This window comes from Nilaparvata lugens, chromosome 4 (assembly GCF_014356525.2).
Source record: "Nilaparvata lugens isolate BPH chromosome 4, ASM1435652v1, whole genome shotgun sequence".
Taxonomy (NCBI): Eukaryota; Metazoa; Arthropoda; class Insecta; order Hemiptera; family Delphacidae; genus Nilaparvata; species Nilaparvata lugens.
The window spans coordinates 70,952,861-70,973,495 of NC_052507.1; the positions used below are offsets into that span (position 1 = coordinate 70,952,861).

Sequence of the window (20,635 nt, forward strand, 5' to 3'; positions counted from 1 at the left end):
TGTGAGTGATGTTGTGGTACTTTTCCATAATGAGAACACAAAATTGATGTGTTTACATCAAGTAAGCGGTTGACAATTTCAATTTGTGTTTTCACTTTGGTTTCAATTTTCTGATTCCATTCAGTCAATAAATTATTTCAATTACTTTGAAAATAAGTCGAGATGACTTATTTAGACAAGAATCCAGATTCCATTCAAGAAAATGAATTAATCCAATTAATTTGAAAATAAGTCGAGATGACTTAACGCAGACAAATAAATAGGCCAAATAATAAGTGACTATTTCAAAAAAAAAATTATCTTGAATTTAATAAATTTGAAAAACAAAATCCTGTTAACAAGATTTTTATTATAATATCTTTCCTAATTACTCAATTTATTCCCTCTTTTTCTCAATATAGTTATTCAATGAATCACATCAGTAAATTCTCAAGAAAACAATTTCGGATGAAAAATAAAAAAATACTTTTCCAGATTTGTTTAAATTTTCCAGACTTGGGAGTAGAAGTAGAAATATACACTTTGGTTTATATTTTCTGATTCCATTCGGACAAAAATGAAGGATCCAATTAATAATCAACGATTGAATAATATCACAATCTTTTTGAGATTTTTGAATTCAAATTTGATATTAGAACGATCCCTCATGGAATCCAATACATTCAACCTGCATTTGCACTGTTCTCTTCTTACCATTCACATTTTTATACTCTATTATAAGTTAGTCCTTTTATCATTTACCAAATGTAAACAACGATCCCGAGAGTTTTTACAACATTGCTGCTGTATTCTCACTTGTCACATCACATTACTACCTTTATAATGGTCTCTGACAAGACAACGTTGCATGGTTCGATCGCTGAATGCTGTTTCTGTCGAAGCTAAAAGCGGAAATGTTCACACCAGTTTGAAACTGATTGAAATTGACAGACATTGAAAATTAAATGTAGTTCAACGGAGAACCAGTCGGGTACTTGGTTGGTATCACGTAGGGTTTTTGATAGTAGATATTTTAGACAAGAACTGAGAAACCATTGATATATAGTCTGGAATACTACTGTATTCTTGTTCTGTAGTTTTGTCATCGTATTGATATGTTTTCTCTTGAAACTTTTCTTAGTATTAGTGAAGTATTTATGAGTATTATTAGTTGGTTGGATGTCATTGAGCTGCATTAGGCAAAGTATAGAATACGGTACTCTATCTGTATCTCTATATATTAATACTCGATATCTCTTCTATCTCTATCTCGGAAATGAAGCGTTCATCTATTATCTTTGACAGCTAGTATTCTCTTCGACTGTGGAATGTTATTTCGGGAATAGACGGACATGTCACTTGGAACATTCATTGAGAAGTGTGTACAAACGTTAATTTCCATTCATGTTTTGATCCTGGAGCTTTTCATTCATGAAGTTTCCTGCCTGTCATTCATTGATTTGGCGTTTTCCATACGGGTATAGTAGATGATGTCCAATGGTAGATGGAGTTCTATGTCGATAGTTCAAAACTCTTCACTCCTACTATTATCGGAGAGGGAGGAGTATAATACTACTATTCTCAACGTCTTCTTCTTGCAATTGCACTACCGGTAGGCCCACTAATGGGTCCCGATTTTCCGAGTACAAAGTTTAAAGGTTTGTGTTTCTTCAATGGTTCCAAATTTGTTTTAAATAACTCAATATTATTTGTTACAAATGGTGATTGAGTGGAATATTTCTAATAAATTTATCAATTCGAGCCATCTAAATTCAAAATGTATAGTTTTCCTGTTTATCTTGCACTAAAATTTTATAAAAATTGTACACGTGAAATTCTAACCTTATCTTGTACTTTGTCACCTATAAATTTGGAAGAAAAATAGCACAAGGGCTACCTTATTATTTTATCTACCAATGTTATTACATAAGTGTCATTTTTATTGTAAATAAATGGCAGGCCGTTCTCTTATCTATTGGGATTATTAAAGAACAATTATTGTTCTTCCAATCCTCATTGCTAATACAGAGAAAATCACTGGCCCCTCAGAAAGCTCTTTATAATTCGAATATGTCAATTCATTTTATACATTCGTGAATACTGTAGAATCCAGAGGCTTATCCGACTGCAAGACGCTATAATTTCAATTTTCACATGAAATCTCAAGATAATTCGATGAAATGTGCCAAGACAAAATCTGATTATAGATTTTTAATTTTTAAGCTCTTTATAATTCGAATATGTCAATTCATTTTATACATTCGTGAATACTGTAGAATCCAGAGGCTTATCCGACTGCAAGACGCTATAATTTCAATTTTCACATGAAATCTCAAGATAATTCGATGAAATGTGCCAAGACAAAATCTGATTATAGATTGTAGTACTGCATAGTACTTTATGGAACGTGTCCACTTCTTATACTGACTAGTGAATATTTCCAATACCATAATGTCATCACATAATCTGACTCTTGCAGATACTAAAGTGAATTGTTTTTCCACAATACCTCATTGCTTATAAAGAGTAAATCACCGGCCTATCAGAAAGCTCTTGATAACTCAAATAAATCAATCAATTTTCCCACTATACACTCGTGAATACTGAAGAGGCTAATAGGACTGCAAGACGCTATAATTTCAATTTTTTCATAAAATCTCAGGATAATACGACGAAATGTGCCAAGGCGAAATCTCATAATAGAGTATGGTACTGCATAGTACTTTATCGAATGTATCTACTTCTTGCACTGACTTGTGAATATTTCCAACACTGTATGGCATCACAAAGTATGAGATGTGATCAATAGTATATAGAAATAAAATACAGCAGAATAAAGTTTTTGATAGGAACCCTCTTAACTTTTGTGAAATTCAAATATGGTAGAATGATAGCAAAAGCCTGCTAGATTAAGCTTGAGCTTCCATAGTGAAAATTCCAAAATCAGCAGGAAATTTATACCAATACTATTATAATGGGATTATCCTTTTGTAACATCAACTAAGCTTCTCTCAATTCCTTCATAATATTTCCAATTTTTACGAACTTATGTTGTTATCAAATTTTCTTCAAGATTGAAATGATGATAAATTTAAAACAGATAATAAGGAACACACTGGGGCATACGACTGTGTTTTCGATAATATGTTTGGGTTTTGTTTAGTGTAACTGTTATCAGTTAGGAAGTGGAATCGGATTTATGTTTTTTTTTTGGAGGGGGGTGGAGGAGAGAGATTCTATCGGGATTAGATTGTAGAAACTACTGAACTCTGACTGACGGCTTCGGCTAAGCTAATCGAATTTGAGTTGTTATTTGTTCATTTGTTTTTCAATACAGTGTTGTACGATGTTAGAGAATGAAATGTTTATCTTGTAGCCTATTGCAGTGATATTGTTTGTACAAACATGTGAAAAAATGAATTCTTTATCTATCTATCTATCTATGTTGTTATTGTTGTAGAATAAAAATGATTGATACTATCATCAGCTTATATTTAAATTAATCACATTCATAGTACCAATCGTTTATAACATTACAATTGTGTATAGCATGTTACGTTTGAAGCCAAATATGATATGCTACAATGGGAAAGCTGATACTAACCTTTATAAGGTTACTGATTGATAGAACATTACGTTTTAAGCTGAATACTAACGAAATCATCAGTCTAACCTTTCTCTCTTGTATCTCCCTTTCTTTTTAACGGTAAAGCCGGTTCCCTAGAACCAGTTGATGTTAAAGTGAACATTATTGAGTAACCCACTCTCACTCTATGTCAAGGACACCAGCCTTCTTCGCAGTGTGAAATTCTACAATGAAATTCAGCCGGTATGGTAAAGCCTGGTGTGAAAGTATAGGCGAAGCACACTCTTATCAACGGCTTCTATGACATAATCAACGCGCGATCCTGTTACTCGCATCAACAAGTCAAGTTTCTTGTTTGCAACATCAATTCTCGTCAACATTGCCATCGCGCGATCGACTTTGAAATACATAAGTTGACCAATGCATTTGGAGCTGTGTTGTATTAATCTTTGGAGAAATACTTCGGAGTTATGCAATGGACATGAACCTGAAATCTTGAGTTAATCTCGTGAACAACACTTTTTAAAGACTAGTTTTATGATATTTCTCTACTATATCACATTGTATTCTCAATTGTTTATTCGATCATGTGCTAATAGAGCAGTTATGGGATGTCAATATTGTGCTCTCATATGTATTTCAAAATGAATGAATTGAAACTGTCACCTTAACAGAGTTATTGACAATAAATTATTCACTTTTTGTGTAGTTGAGAAGTAGATATTGTGGTTATTATTCATATTAATTAGAAAGACTAAGAAATCGTCAAAAACCACAGATTTTATTAAAATTGGAAAGACTGGTTTTCGGTTGTTACACCATCGACAATCTCTCATTTTTAAATGAAATCTATGGTTTTTGACAAATTCTTAGTCTTTTTATTTAGAATAAATTATTCATCTGAAGCATGAGAGATGAAATGAGAAGCATGAGAGAGAGAGAGTGAGTTTGGTGAAATATTTTGGAGTTGGGTGATGTCATAAACCTGAACTTGGGAAAGATTCGTTGGGAGTTGGGTGTCATCGAGAACGAGTGAATTAGATCATTTGGATCAACGTGACCTTGACTGAAGAAAAAGATTGCCGTAAGAAGAAGCTTGACCCAACTGGAGAAAATTACGGATTTGGAGTAACAAGCTATGTGGATATGTGGAACAGAAAAACTGAGTAGATTCACTTCTGAATGTTACCGAGTGATATTCTATATTTCATTAGATTTATTATTAATTTACAGATGTAATTTCCATCTGTAGACTGGCCGCTATGGCTTCGTATAAAATGAGCGCTGCTACCCAGAGATTGTCAGTTTGGTGTAAGAGTAAGCATTCCTGACCGGCAATTAGGAGGTACTGGGTTCATTTCCCGGGCTGACAAATAATTATTGAATAGTAGCTCTCATGGAATCTCCATCTAGCTGTTAACCCTGTTGTCAATATTTGCAGTAGCAGAAGTCTTCGGGGTGAATTACAGCATTTAATTTGGATTTTCATTCAATAATAATAATAAGATTTATTAATCATATCATTGTCTTTTTTCCTTTAGGGCTACTTTTGAATATAAATCTGAGTACCCTTTTCAAATTATTTCGTCACGACATGTTTCGGCTACTAATGACAAAAATCTGGTGTGGCGCACTAATACAACTTTCCTTGCCGTTATGAAAATTGATCACCTGACGCTAGTGTTCACGCGCATCTCAAGTCTACTATTCAAAGATCTGAGCCAGCTGGTGACAGGACAATAACGCTGGAGATACACGAGGTCTGCTATCTCTTCTTACTGAATGATTTATTAGAATCAACAGTTGCCAACAGTTTGCAATTGAATAATCACATTCTCTCGAATTTCAAGCCTGTTTTCAATTTTGGGTGAAAATAATATTACTGAACATCAATTTATTGTAGAGATTTTTATGCTCAATCTTTATCTATTCCACTTGAACATTTTTTGTTCAAATTGTATCTGGAGCCTGATAATTGGGAATCTAGAATCAACTTTGCATAGATGGGACTGATAGACTCCTGAAATTTCTACAGATATGGGACTTGTAACAGTTGATAGAGCTTATCAATGACTCTTCTAGTTATGAATTTGATCGAAATCGTTGAGTCGTTTTTGAGAAAATCGCGGAAAACCCTATTCTTGACAACATTTTCTCCATTTCAGCTGCCATCTTGAATTGCATTTGTTCGAAATTGTTCGGATCCTTATAGTGTAATGACCTCAAGCTCCAAATTTCAAGTCATTCCATTAATTGGGAGATGAGATATCGTGTACACACTCACACACACACACACACACACACATACAGACCAATACCCAAAAACCACTTTTTTGGACTCAGGGGTCCTTGAAACGTATAGAAATTCGGAAATTGGGGTACCTTGATTTTTTCAGAAAAGCAATAATAGTTTCGTTACCTTACCTATGGTGATAGGGCAAGGAAATTAAAAATACATATGATTAAAAATAAGAATCTTGCAACAGTATATATTTATTTTCCTTGATAATGGCATTAATGGCCGAAACATGTCGTGACTAATTAATTGAAAAAGGGTACTCAGATTTATATTTCTATTTATATTTCATATCATGTCTGAAATATGATTTGAAGAGGATTCACACATGAGTACATGAAGCTTGGAGTTGTACGTTAGTAACGCTATCAAGAGTTTAATGCAAATCTGGCCTTTCAGACTTTGGCCTATCAATTTGTTCGTGATTTGGGATAAAGACATCCTGATGTTATTCAACTTGGATTTTTTCAAGAGCACCAATTTTCTAGTACGATGTTATTCAGATTTATACAACTAGGAATTTTTTTTAAAAAGCGACAAACCAATTGGGAAAAAGTGTTTATTTTGGTGACAAGTCCGTTTTCGGCCGAAACTACTAATCAATCAATAAGCTGGCCTTGGTTGGTTGAGTAAGTCCAATCAATTACTGGCATGATCCTATTGAGATCACATTGAAATGGACAGAGACCTTGAATCTTATTCCGCTGCCAAACCGTATGTTGTATGTTCTTGCTAGGACTAGAAGGAATATTCGGACTAGGAGTCAACTCCATTATAAAATAGTGCAATATAGGCTACACTTCTTGGCTATTTCTCACTTGATCCACGTCGTGAATGAAATTGGGAAATATATTTTTCCTTCATTAAATCTCGTTCTCACTGAAATATTTCATACACTTTTATGTTTATTCATATTACTTTTCAAAATATGTTATTTAAATTTGGGAGAGGAATACCACAAGGTAACCTTATTTTTCCTCTCCCTAGCATGTTGATAATGTACTTATTGTAAAAATAATGAATGAAGAATGAATAGAATGGAAAAAATTCTCTATCAAGGATATTGAATTTAACAATAGAATGGTTCATTGATGGAATTGATCATTCACTCATAAATACCTCAATAATTTAAGGATTTGTTCCTCAATACCTTAATGAATCAAATAGTGTTTCAAGTCCAATAAGGTAATAATTTGGTGGAAGGTGTATAATATAATTATTTTGTCGTAATGAAGTGAAATGCTCAGGTGGTGAATAATCAAAGCAACAGTTGTTGATGCATTAACATTCGCATATAATAACAGAAATCCCATACGTTTTTCATTGAGAATGGGACAATTATCATAGGTGCGACAGTGCATGAGAGAATAATGATTTTAAAAATTCCAATATATTCTTATTTTGGATAAGATTTCCTAATATTAGAAGATAGAAGTGAGAACCATTCGAGTTATGCAAATGAGATGGGAAAATGTTTGTGGGAGGAGTAGAAAATTCCAAGCTCTCTATTAAATAAGATAAAGCGGACTTTTTGTGTAGTTGAGAAGTGGATATTGTGGTAATTATTCATATTAAATGAAAAGTACTAAGAAATTGTCAAAAAACCACAGATTTATTGATACTTAGAAAGTCCGGTTTCGCTCACTACACCATTGTCAATCTCTGATGAACTAAAACTAAATACAAGAGCAGCAGAATTTATACTATTTGCGAGTACTGCTCTTGGTCAAGGGCATGAACGCCTGCCATTGGCCCAGCTAGACAGTCTCCTCCCACTCAACGATGTCACAAAATGGCGGCTTAAGCAACATACTCGCCATGATGGAATTTACTCTCAGTACAAAATAAGAACCAAGAAAACAAGTGAAAGATAATAAAACAAAATGGAAAAACTATTGACTTATGTATGCTTATAATGTTATGATAATACTGAATTCGTAGTGTTGTATTGATTGAAATGAATCTGGTCATTTGAACTATACTGGGAATTTTCCTTAATTACTCTTTTTATTTCTAAAGTCTCTAGAATATTCAAAGATCTGCCTTTGTTAAAGAAGCGAACCTCTATTCTTGTAAATCACATTCAGGAACCTTCATTTTTTCATATTTAAAATTCTAAGAAAGCAACTTTATTCTAAAGGTTGCTATTGAAGTATTTTTTTTTCTAATTTGAATTTATTTCTACCATTATTCTTTCATATTTTAAATTCTAAGAAAGCAACTTTATTTTCCAGTTTGCTATTGAAGTAATTTTTCGAATTTGAATTTATATCACGCAGTTTCCTTTTAATTTCATTGCATCATTGTCTTATAGTATCGCTTGAAAATATTCTTGAAACCAATTTCAAGATACGAATCCTTCAGTCATCTTACATTTTCTATTAGGTCTAAATAACTTTCAGGAAGTTTGAATAAGTGACGTTGACGAGCAGTCAAACAGTTTACAACCAAAAGCAGATTCTTCAATCCATTTCACGAAACTGCGTTCATCAACAAGAAATCTAAATAAGGAACTTATCGTCTCTCCTCTTCTTCTTCTTCTTGCCCTTTCAGAATTCATTATTTTTTCCTGATCTCTTCCTACTTCTCCTTCACACATTAAAAAAAAGAACTTTGTCTGAACTACAACAAAGTTAAATTTTTTTTCTGAATTTTTCTTATTTTTCATCACTTCTTCATCTTCTTCTATTCCTTCCGTACTCCTCATCTTCCTTTCTTCTTCATCACCCCTTCATTCTTCTTCTTCTCCTTCTTCTTCTTCGTCTTCTTCTTCTTCTTCTTCTCTTCTTCTTCTTCTTCTTCTCTTCTTCTTCTTCTCTTCTTCTTCTTCTTCTTCTTCTTCTTCTTCTTCTTCTTCGTCTTCTTCTTCTTCTTCTTCTTCTTCTTCTTCTTCCTCTTCTTCTTCTTCTTCTTCTTCTTCTTCTTCTTCTTCGTCTTCTTCTTCTTCTTCTTCTTCTCTTCTTCTTCTTCTTCTTCTTCTCTTCTTCTCTTCTTCTTCTTTCTTCTTCTTCTTCTCTTCTTCTTCTTCTTCTTCTTCTCCTTCTTCTTCTTCTTCTTTCTTCTTCTTCTTCTTCTTCTTCTTCTTCTTCTTCTTCTTCTTCTTCTTCTTCTACTTTTTCTCCTTTTTTTTTTCTTCTTCTTCTTCTTCTTCTTCTTCTTCTTCTTCTTCTTCTTCTTCTTCTTCTCCTTATCCATGTTCTTCTTTTTTTCTTCTTCTTCTTCTCCTCTTACTCCTCCTCCTCCTCCTCCACCCCTTTCACCACCACCTCCTACTCCTCCTCATCCTCCCTCCTCCTTCTCCCTCTTCTTCACCTTCACCTTCTTCCAACTTTTCTTCTTCATCGCTTTCTTCCTGTTCCTCTCCTTCTCTTTCCTTCTTCCACCTGTCATAGCAGATAATATTGCACGCTGACAGAACAAAGTGTGTGATGGAATCTGAATTATCAAATTAATTACTTTCAGTTGGGCTGACAGACGGACGGACGTCATCCTTGAACTTTTGTTTTAGTTTCGCTGAATAAACTGACACACGGATGAAATTCCGGCAACTCAATGCAGTGACATATAGATGAAGGAGCTCTGGAGTAAGATTTGCTAAATTAGCCTACACAATGATACTCTACCCTTTAGACTCCATTTTCTCCAGTCTTATTTGTTGTTGCCTTGCTCTCCTCTAATGTGATTAATATAGTTCGAAATAAAGACTGTGATTTACTTAGTCAGTTTAATTGATTACTGTTAGGCTAGTGCATTAATAATGCCCGATTATTATAACCTCTGACTGAGGATTAGGGATATACATCAACCCAAAGACCCAAGTTACATCTTATGACTCAAGTTATAGTCGAAACTAGTCGTTGAAATATTTTTCAGTCAAGTTTTTAATAATAAAAAGTAAGTATATAAGTATAATAATAAAAGGATGATCTTGCAATAATGGCAGACTCGGGCGAAGTTGCAATAAAACAAATAGAAACTTTGAAAGAATGTGCAGAAAAAGTTGGCTTACAAATATCCTTCGAAAAAACAGTGTTCACAACCACAAACCTAGAAGTTACCAGACTACAAACTAAATATGGAACAATCAACAGGGTTCCAGGTTTAAAATATTTAGGAGAGGTTATTTCGGAGAGATTATCACAGCAGGATAGAATAAAGAAAGCTCGTAAAGACCTAGGGCTGGTGCAATCCATTTACAATAAAAATGCTTGTCTCTTCACACTAAAATTGGACATTATAATACAGTAATAAAGCCATCAATGCTATATGCCAGTGAGACCCTAAATCTCAACAGGAAAGCTGATCTAGAAAATTTGAAGAAAGAAGAAAGGAAAATAATTCGAAAAATTCTAGGTCCGAGATTAACTGAGAATGGTTATAGATTACAGAAAAATAGCACAGTTGAGCAACATTCAAATATTGTAACAGACATGAGAAAAATACGTCTAAAATTCTATGGTCATATCATGAGGCTCCCTGACCATAGAATCACAAAAAAAAATAGTAAAATATGTAGCTTCGCTTGCCTATGGAGGAGAATGGATTAGAAATGTTAAGAAAGATCTAGTTTTGGCAGGAATTACTGATGATGAAATTAAAAATAGAAATAATTTCAAAACAAAAGTGAACAAATGGGAAATTATTCCAGAGATAAAAGCACCAAGAGTTGGCACAAGATGGAGTGAAGAAAGAAAAGCTGCATTTTCTCAGAGAATGAAAAGCTGGTGGGCGAACAAGTAAACCGCCAAGTCTAATAAAAATCGATGATCATGATTTTACTCAGCGTCTTCTACTTCGGGAGCTCTACGACTAATAATAATAATAATAATAATAATAAAAAGTGAGTTTTTATATTGTTTCTATCAATTTGTACAAAAGTAGCCCATATAAGTGAAGTTTTTTTATCAACACAAAGTTTCATGAGCTATACGGGTTGAACTAGGGGTTTATTAATAGAGGGTCCAAAATGAATAAATGATCGATACCTAAAAACTCTCAAGCACTTTCATTCTCCTGTATAATTATTTTCATTTGTATCATTTAGTTAATTTCCCAGTATTATTGTTCTAGCTAACCAGAGTTCAAACTCGATCATTGTTAAAAATATCAATTTCAAGTGTATCTTAAAATGTTCATCTTCTTCTTCAGCTTCAATCATTCGATTAATAGACAGCTATTCATCGTTTCCTGTCTAGAGCAATGCTTTTCAGTTAGATGTAGCTCTGGATTCCTATAGAGCTTTCGTAACTTGCTTCAGCTATTGTAGCCGGGGTCTTCCACGAGTCCTTTGTCCAATAAATTATCATACCTCCCAGTATTCTGTTACCAAAGATCTGGGGATCCAGAGCTACATCCAACTGGAAAGTATAGCTCTGGACAGAGAACGATGAATAGCTGTCTACAAATCGAATGATTGAAGCTGAAGAAGAAGATGAACATTTCCAAGATTTTCAAGAGAATTCGTTGTGTCTTATTACATGGCCAAGTCAAGAATGCCGTCTGTCCTTCAGGATTATGATAATTTTCATGTACGATTGTATTATATCACAATCTGAAATTCAGTATATCACAATCGATCGTTCATCGTTTCGATGATATTACGATAATTGCCTGTTTAGAAAATGTCAATCTGAATTTAACCTGGAAGGTTCCGAGTTCGCCAATATTATACTGTCAACAGAATTAGCTGTGCATTATTGAATTATTTATTCGGCTGAGACAAATACAAGACATTTTAAAATATCCTCAGCTATAAATACATACATTGTTGATTCACCGCTCACTCACCTTGTACACTACAATGCTACAATAATAGAGCTTGATAGCATCTTTGCCTCCACAACCCGACATTTATATTCTTCTAATCTCAAATGGTAAATACAGTTTGTATGTTAAAGTTTTCCTCAACTTTTCAGGATATTTTAAATTCAAGATCATGCTCGATTATCTTCAGGTGAATGAGCTGACTGGACTATTCTTCGCTAGCCTCACATGAATATGAATGAGCACTAAATTATCTCATGCGTGGTCTACTCTATAATTTGAGAATACAAGAAAATGTTGAAGGGTGTTGTCTACATATTGCGATAGAGCACTGTTCGATCAAACGGCTTTGTCCAAAAAGGGATTATTCCCTTATTCTCTATCGGACCAGTTCATTGGAAGAGATTGTTGAGGCACTTCAAGGTCCTCAAAAGGGGTCTCTTCATAAATCTGTTGCTATTCATTTCAACAGCGGCAAAATAGAACAAGTACGTGAGGTCTTCACCATTACTAATCATTATACAGTTCTATTTATCATACTAGATGAATGATTCTCCAATGGTGCGTTTCACGTTTCAAATCAAATCAATCAAATAAATTAATTAACCAGAATGTTACATACAGAAATGAGTTAAGCTAGCTACACACACATCGATTTTGGTCGTTCGATGAAAGATCGTTCGAATTTTTACCGTATGACCAAAAATTGAAGTAGCTTTCAGACACATCGATCGATTTTATAACGATTTTGATCGTGATCGTGCATTTTTAATGATCCGCATCAGCTGTTTGCCATCTGTTTGATATGTGGTAGCAAAGACCTTAAGATGCATAGAGTCACATGCAGCGCTAGTGTCGTACTTGGAATTGAAATCCGCCATTGAGGGGGCATCCCATAAGATTATTACATACCAATGCCACCAATGCCTTTGTGATCTATAGTATTACAAATAAATAATATATAATATCTCGTGCTAAAATACCTCAATGGCGGCCTTCTATTTCAAGTAAGAACTATCATTAAAAAGGCATAGGCATTGTGGGTCTATAATCTCTTTAAGGTCTTTGTGTGGTAGTGAAGCCGATTGAATGTTGGACGTTCAAACAAAATCAGCTTTTCACACTCATCGATTTTGGTCGTCCGATAAAAAATCGAACGTCCCAATTTATATAGTGGCGCAATGGAATGAATGGGTGATTACAAACTCGTCGATCAACGATTTTTATCGTACGGACGCCGGGTAGCAGCCGTCTCTAGCCTCGACTATATACAACTGCCGTGTAGTGGTCGTGAATACAGTGGCGCATGTGATCAAAGCGGCAACTTCATACGCATCGGATTTTATTCGAACGTCCAGCTCCCACATTTTGCGTTATCACCGTCATCAGAGAAGGAATTTTCGAGGTTATACAGTGTTTCAAAAATTACTACAACTTTGATAATTCATAACAAATTATTCAAAAGAGATAAAGAACTGTTTACAGTGTTGTTTTGAAGGAAAAAAACTTAAAATTTTCATTCTTAATAGTGCTATTTAATTTCTATATTAAAAGTGCTAAAAAATTTATATTTAATAAAATACAAATGTCTTTAATCTGGAATTTAGATAGTATTCCATGCAATAGAAAATCGATACAGTAACGAAAGTTAGAGATCATACTTTGATAAGCTAATAGAGACTACTATGATCTAGGAATAATCAATCTACATGTTACGACGTCATTAATTAGTTGTGGGGCCTGAATAGGGTATGGTCAATACCTACTATTACTTGATAGTAATAGTAGGTATTGGTATAGTAGGTATTGCCACTACACGGCGTGTGTACGATAAAAATCGTTGATCGATGTGTTTGTAATCACCCATTTATTTCATTGCGCTACCATTGGAATTTGGTCGTTCGATTTTTTATCGAACGACCAAAATCGATTTGTGTGTAGCTAGCCTTACAGTACAATGATATAAAGGAAACCCCCTACAAGACTACAGGTCTGTGAGTAGGAGGGTATGCTTTTTCAGATTTGGAATAGTTGAATATTTGATTATTGGATAGTTTGAAGTTCCAGTTGGAATGATACATTGGAGAGTAATTGAAATCCTACCTTCTTCTGGTACTTCATCAGGATCGGTCCCATTCCCAGGGATTGGGAATATTGAGCAGGACAATCCCGTACAGGTAGCCATCTGGAATTATGAGGAAATTGAGTATTAAAAACGTAAAAAATTATTGAATATCGATTGAAATGAACAAGAAAGCATAAATAGTCGATTGAAAAATCTATATGAAATGTAATTTAGGGAATTTATGTCGCATCTTTTACTGTTATCTCAAGCCGATTACTGTCGATTATTGTCAATTTTCACTGTTTTGTTGAGGTGAGAGTGTAAGAACGGCACAATTTGAGAGACTACCAGCGTCACACAGCTGCATGGGAAAGAACTACGTGAACTATCGGCTTGGGATAACAGTAAAAGTTGCGACATAAATGCCCTATAACGATATCTACTTATGCTATCGTTCCTCTATGATATCATCAATCAATCAAGAATTCTCTCAAAGTCTTGTCAAAAACTTCATATTCAGAAAAGCTTTGTCAGAGTTGAGCATAGACTGAATTTCCATTCCTATACCACAAAAAGGAACAATTCAATAGCATAGAAGAAAATCAATTTAGTTCCTATATGCCTATCGATAATATTATATTGATTCATTATTATATTCACGTATCCCTACACAGGGTAGCCTGTAAGGAACACACATTTAAATTGAAAAAGAAATTGTTATTTTTCAGGCTATATTTTGTTTGTTATCCAATTCAATGTTTCATCCAAGATAAAATCTACAGTCTAAATTATTCTTCTCTTCATAAATAATGTCTCTTTCTACACTTTGTCAATCATTTTTGATAATTGTTAATTATAGCCTCTCAGTCTTCAGAGAATATCGTTTGAATGAAGATGCATGATACTTATAGTATATTTTAGAATTCATATTAGAATATACCAATAGAATATGTTTAGACCTAGGATATTGATCGATTTATTAGCTGCCTCTATTGAAAACCTAGGAGGGCAAAGTTGTGGAGCAGCCGGCTACATATAGTTGACGTATAGGATACGTATATTTTTGAGAATATTTTATGATATAACTCATCAATTTAATCATCAAAAAATGTGACTATGTGATATTTTTGAAAATAATCCTCATGCATGATAGTTTGAAACAGTACAAGAGTTTTCCAATACTATTCTATGCATCCGCGTAGAATAAGTAGGTAATGAATTGGCATGTAGGACTGGTTCTTCTACACTGTGCTTCAAGTTAAAATCAACATAGAAAATCATCAACGCATAATTATACATTCCTATAAGGATTGTATTTGTTTCTGATTGGAATACCATGTTGAATGTTTTTACAATTCACGTACTTATTGAAGGTCATAGGTAGTTGAAGCTCTATGATTATTGTAGTGCTGTTCAATGTAAACCAATCTTGCTGAATTATTCAGCCATGTATCCACAATAGCTGATTTGAGAATTGAAATTGAATTTATCTGATCCAAACCTACATTCCGAATGCGTAAATTGAAGCTCTCACCTACTAAAACCTCCTTATTAGATCGAAATTACAGATCATGTAATTTTGGGTAAATGAGTTTTGCCATTGTTCAGATTTTCGATGAAATGATGCTCAGTTTAGTCATCTCTAATTAATCTGCAATTATTGTTTTCCGATTACTGGAATCTCATTATTATACAGTGATAATTAATCTGAGAATCGCAGAACTCATTTAGGACAACCGTGCATAAACTAGCATTTGCTCTATTTTATTTGAGCCAAATTCATAGAATTATAGAATAGAACATAATTGAGATGCGAACAGACTCCCCTAATCCCATCAATTTATTTGGTAATTGGAATTGAAATATTTCCATGTAACGAATTTCAAATTCATAGAATGAATACCTAAGGAATAGCTAATAGGAATAGGTTCTAGGAATACCTAATAGGCTACCTGGGTTATCAATTTATGAACTTTCATTTTGTACAATATGTTAATGCTTCTATAATACTGTTTTGTACTAAAATATTACTACTCGGGCATTAGCTTTTCCAATTGACCTATAGGATTTCAGTTTACTTCAATATCCATTAAGGATTCAGGTTAATGATAGAATTTGGGGATTTGATTCACAATAGCTATTCGTGCAAATTATGTGCAAAACCGGTCATTGCACACCATCTATCCAGTCATCTATCGTGTTTTGCAAAACGTTTGCACATCAGTTTCACACAATATTTTTCACAACACTCTAGTTATTTTTGATCATTCATATAATTTATTTCTCTCGTATCACACAACCCGTTTAGGTTTTCCCTCAATATATGTAGGAATCAGCTGTTGAACAGTTCAATAATGACTAGTTTTGCAATCGATTGTTCAAAAAAATGAATTCATAATAAATTTTGAAAAGAATAATTCTGGAAATTATAATTATCAAATCAGTATTCCTCACATTATCGCACAATTCTTGTATATGTAAACTATAACATTTAGATTGTTTTGATGTATGTTTTATGAATCAACTTATTCAATACTTTTCATCCACTAGTGCATGTGTGGTTAGTATGAATTGCCTCGACCTATTAAAAGAATGTACTAAAGAAAGAAAGTACTGAAAAAATGAAATTAAGAAAACATCCAATTCCTTACAACTTATAATAATGGGATGAGGTTTTAATTATTAGTACGTTTTATGGATGAGTGGAAGTTAGTTTATACAATTCACATCTATTAATATGAAGTTATGTGATGATCTGAAAAATGAATGTTAGTATAAACAAGGTAAGCATTTTAGAGGAAGTGTATAGTGTGTTAGATAGTATGAATGGGCGAGCATGAAAAGATATGTACCAGGTTCCATTATGCAATCATAACAAATATTGACACAACTACTCCTTATCCTCTCAACAAAAATATCAGAAGAATGCATTCTACAAGAAAAAGTCAAATTCTAAGGTGTTACGGAGAATAGGTGTAATTCTACGGTAATTTTTGGATAACTCCTAGTGAACTTCTGTAGCAATAAACCTCAACCCTACCAAAACTAGGCATGTGTACAGTTTAATGTTATCCAATAGCTGCGGATAATAATGGAGCTCATTCATTATTATTGCCTGAACTCTACTATTTCCACCCTTGAACTTCTGCGGTCACTAATGTTTATTGTTTACTAGTCAAATATTATTCATTTTTCATCACTATTATTTATAATTTGAACATCCATCAATAGTCTTGACAATCACCTGAATTTTGTCATTTTTGTTTCGAATTTTGTGGATTTCGATAGTTCATTTATTATCAGTATTCTCGATCACCTCAATTCTCCAACAATCGTTTTGAATTTTGTGGAATTTGATAGCTAAGTTCGTTAAGACACCCTCAGACTCGGATAAATTGCTGTCAGAGAGATCGTGAGCTCAAATCCCACCCAGTACAGTCATGGTTTCTGTTTATATCTCCAATCCATCTCTTCACCCAAGTAGTCTACAAGTCAAAACTTCATTTTTAGCATCATTTAGAGGAAAAATAAGAGAAAACACCTCAAAAATAAGAAGATTGGACTCTCAGCACCCTTATACCCAAGGTACCTAGAATACAATGTATTCTAGGTACATTGCTAATACCTTTCAAAATTGCACTAAGAAATAGGCCTATTGACAATATCAGGTCTAGTTTAGACTCTCTGATTAATGGTCTCTGGAATTAGACTGACAAAATAATATCAACAATCAATAGATATCAGACCCAGATTAGACGCTCATTAGACTACCTTAAAATATTAGAGTATACTTCCTTCATAATACCCTCTAATAATACTAGTTATCTACATATCATCCATAGATATTAGGTAGGATTACACTTTTTTGGCAACTACTTCTCAAACTGAAAATTCTTGTCAAGAATGTACACAGTTTTTCAGATTAGCGGTAATTCAACTACGTCTACTTCTAGCTACAGTGTGTGCAAATTTATGTAAATGCGATCAAGATCATGTGTGTGAGCGTTACCTGTTATCAAGGGCGAGTGAACAGCTCTCTTTGTCTCTTTCTCTCCTCTCCGTCTTCTACTTTCGCGGGCTAGTTCGCTGTACGCTGAGTGAGAGAGGGTAAGAGAGGAGGAGCGGGAGATGATAGAGGAAGATGTAACTCGGGGAGAGAAGCCGCAACTTTTTTTTAAAATCGGGGTCAAGAGTTATGACACAAGTGACACAAGCATAGTTACCCAAAAACTAAAACCATGTATAATGGAGTTTACACGTTGGCTGACCGAGCTTCTTGAAACTGGTTTGGAGTTTGGTTTAGCGAAAGTGATCTTCAAAGTTCATTGGTGATCGGGTAGCCGGTTGCATTCATTCGGTGATTGCTCGACTTTGAATGAAAATTGCACAAGTCGACTGCAGCCAATATGCTACCACGTTTTGTGCTTTTTTAGTTGACCCACTTAGGTTGCTGGTAGTTGCTTTTCTTGTAACAAATATGATATTAGAATGTAAGTTAGTATCAAGATGTGCTTCTGTTGCTGTACTGTGTTAACAATGTTACGAAATTGAAAATTACTTCAATGTACTTATTTGAGACTGGATAAAAGTTTATGTCTCATTAGTATATTTATTCTATGGTCAAGATATGGTTCAAATCTGAAAACTCAGAGATTATGATTATTGTAGCTAGTAGGTTGAGGAACGTGTTTATTCTTTAACCTAATTCTTTTTGTCACTCAAGTAATGTGTAGTTCTCTTACTCTCCGTATGCACATAAAAGAGATAATCCAGATCAAGTCACAGAAATAATTATCATTCTAAGTGAATCAATGGCTAGAATACTATTCCAGTCATAAAACTATATGGCAATGAATACTAATTGAACCATGTATCATAACAATTGTCGTTGAACAATAAATTACATTTCAAATATGTGTGATAATCAATCTAATCATTATGTCACTTATGATTATATAGAGTAATGATTATCTACAGAGTTTACTGGAATTGGAAATTCAAAGATTTGGGAGATATATGATTTGCAAACCAAGATAATCTAACAGTATGAACATTGAGGGATTATGAAACAAAGAAACTATGAGAGTTAGTAATGAGTGTTGATAATTATTTGAGTGGATCTTGTAATCGATCTTTCCTATTTCCTCCAATTTACAACAAGTTAAAGGATTTTTCAAGTAGGATACACTGTTATTTTCTGTTTGGAAATTGTTGTTCTCTTATAGTATATTCCAACGCAATAAGGAAAAGGTCACTGAAATCACTAGGCTAATAAGATCACTGCTATTCGAGTAATTGTATTGACAAACTGAAATTGAAAAGTATAGTTCCAACAAGATTCAATTTTCCGAATATTTCCGCTATTGAATCTGTGAATGAGTTGTATGAAACTAATAGTAATCAAAGTTCAGTTCAGTTCTCGAAGAAAAGCATGTAAAATAAAGTAGCGAAAATTTTGATGAAGAGCAGAACGAAAAATGTGAAGAAGATAACCATTTCTGTAACCTATATTTCAAACTTCAGGCGTGATAAAGTTGAAAAGTTTTTACGATTTTATGAAAGCTGAAGCATGAGACCTCACGTGAGGTTTACAGTCTGTCGTTGAAAAATAATATTATTTGGAAATGCTCAGATAATTATAATTTTTTCCAAATTGAAATTTTCAAACTTAAGTCTACTACTAATTTTTGATTCTGATCTAACTCTATTTGATATGATGAAGTTTAATTTGTTCAAGTAGCTTTCACCATTGATGTATATTTACTTATCAAGTTGAGTTATAGTTAAAAATTTATTGTACAGTATTGAGAATGTTAGATCCTGAATCGATGGTAAATTTTGTATTGGCTTTTATAACTTAGAGGTAACATTCAAACAAAGATTTGAATCAATGTTGGGATTCTATATTCATCAATAGGAAGATTAATTGTTGAAGATTATCGCAAGAAAATGTCAAGTGTTGTCACCAGAGAATCTACCTTGCAATTACTTCTCAAATTAGAGTCGTTATCAATTTCAATCTCACATTCCCAACATATTTTTGTTGAGATGTTAGAGAAAAGTTATTTTTTGAAATAATTATAAAAAAAATCTATTGATAATTGATGGAATTTAAATGTCAAGACAAAGTGGTGAAAATAATTCGACTATGGAGAATAGGTAAGTTGGATATATACAGATATCTCCTGTGTCGAGCAATCACCGATGATCATGCAATTGTGAAAATATTACTTGAATCACAATACAAGAACTTAATAATTTTCTCTTCATGAAATATTCTATATTCACTCATATCACAACCCTACTGGAAAAATATATTATTTTGTTCAATTTCTCTCCAAAATTCCTAGTTCACAAAACTTTCCTTGGAGTACAAGATTGCAACCCTTCTTCTCCCTTCACCTTTTCAAAATATTTTTTACTTTTTTGAACAAAATACTCCACAACCTCTCAGGATGAAGAAATAGTAGAATATGTGACGCTGACTATCATAGATTTTGTATCGTAATTAGTTATATTTATTGGAAATTAAAATTTTCATCGATCTTTCCAAGCTCTGATTGGAATTTCTCAACAATCCCTATACTCCTTTTGAGATGGATTTTTCAATTTTTTTCAAAATTAAGCACCAAATGTTTTTCCTTTGAAGGAAATTCAAGAAATACCCGCTAATCTGTCCCAAAAAATGACTGTTTCCCAAATCTATGGAGAATAAAATAAAACTGAATCAATCCAATAAATTTACTGTTTTCAAGTCTATGAAAGCGGTAATCTGTTATAAACCGACCCAAAAAACGACTATTCCCAAATTTATGGAGAATTGAATGAAACTGAACCAATACAATAAAATTACTGTTTTCAAGTCTATGAAAGCGGGATAAATGATGGTGAAGAAGATGAACAAATCCAATGAATTTGGTGATATTTACATCTAGTAACTTTTATC

General features: G+C 33.4%; 1 protein-coding gene across 2 annotated transcripts in view; it reads right to left on the minus strand.

The window, feature by feature from the left end:
* LOC111060849 (elongation of very long chain fatty acids protein AAEL008004) overlaps positions 1-20,635 on the minus strand; it is a 51,263-nt gene that overhangs the window by 30,417 nt on the left and 211 nt on the right. The window contains exons 1-2 of one of the 2 annotated variants that reach the window (XM_039426355.1): positions 17,699-20,630; positions 13,728-13,809 (exon numbers count right to left, since the gene is read on the minus strand). In XM_039426355.1, the coding sequence (XP_039282289.1) occupies positions 13,728-13,809 (82 nt within the window). In that variant the 5' untranslated portion in view covers positions 17,699-20,630. Of the gene's footprint in view, positions 1-13,727; positions 13,810-17,698; positions 20,631-20,635 lie in introns of those variants that run through there. The other variant, XM_039426354.1, reaches the window with a different exon arrangement.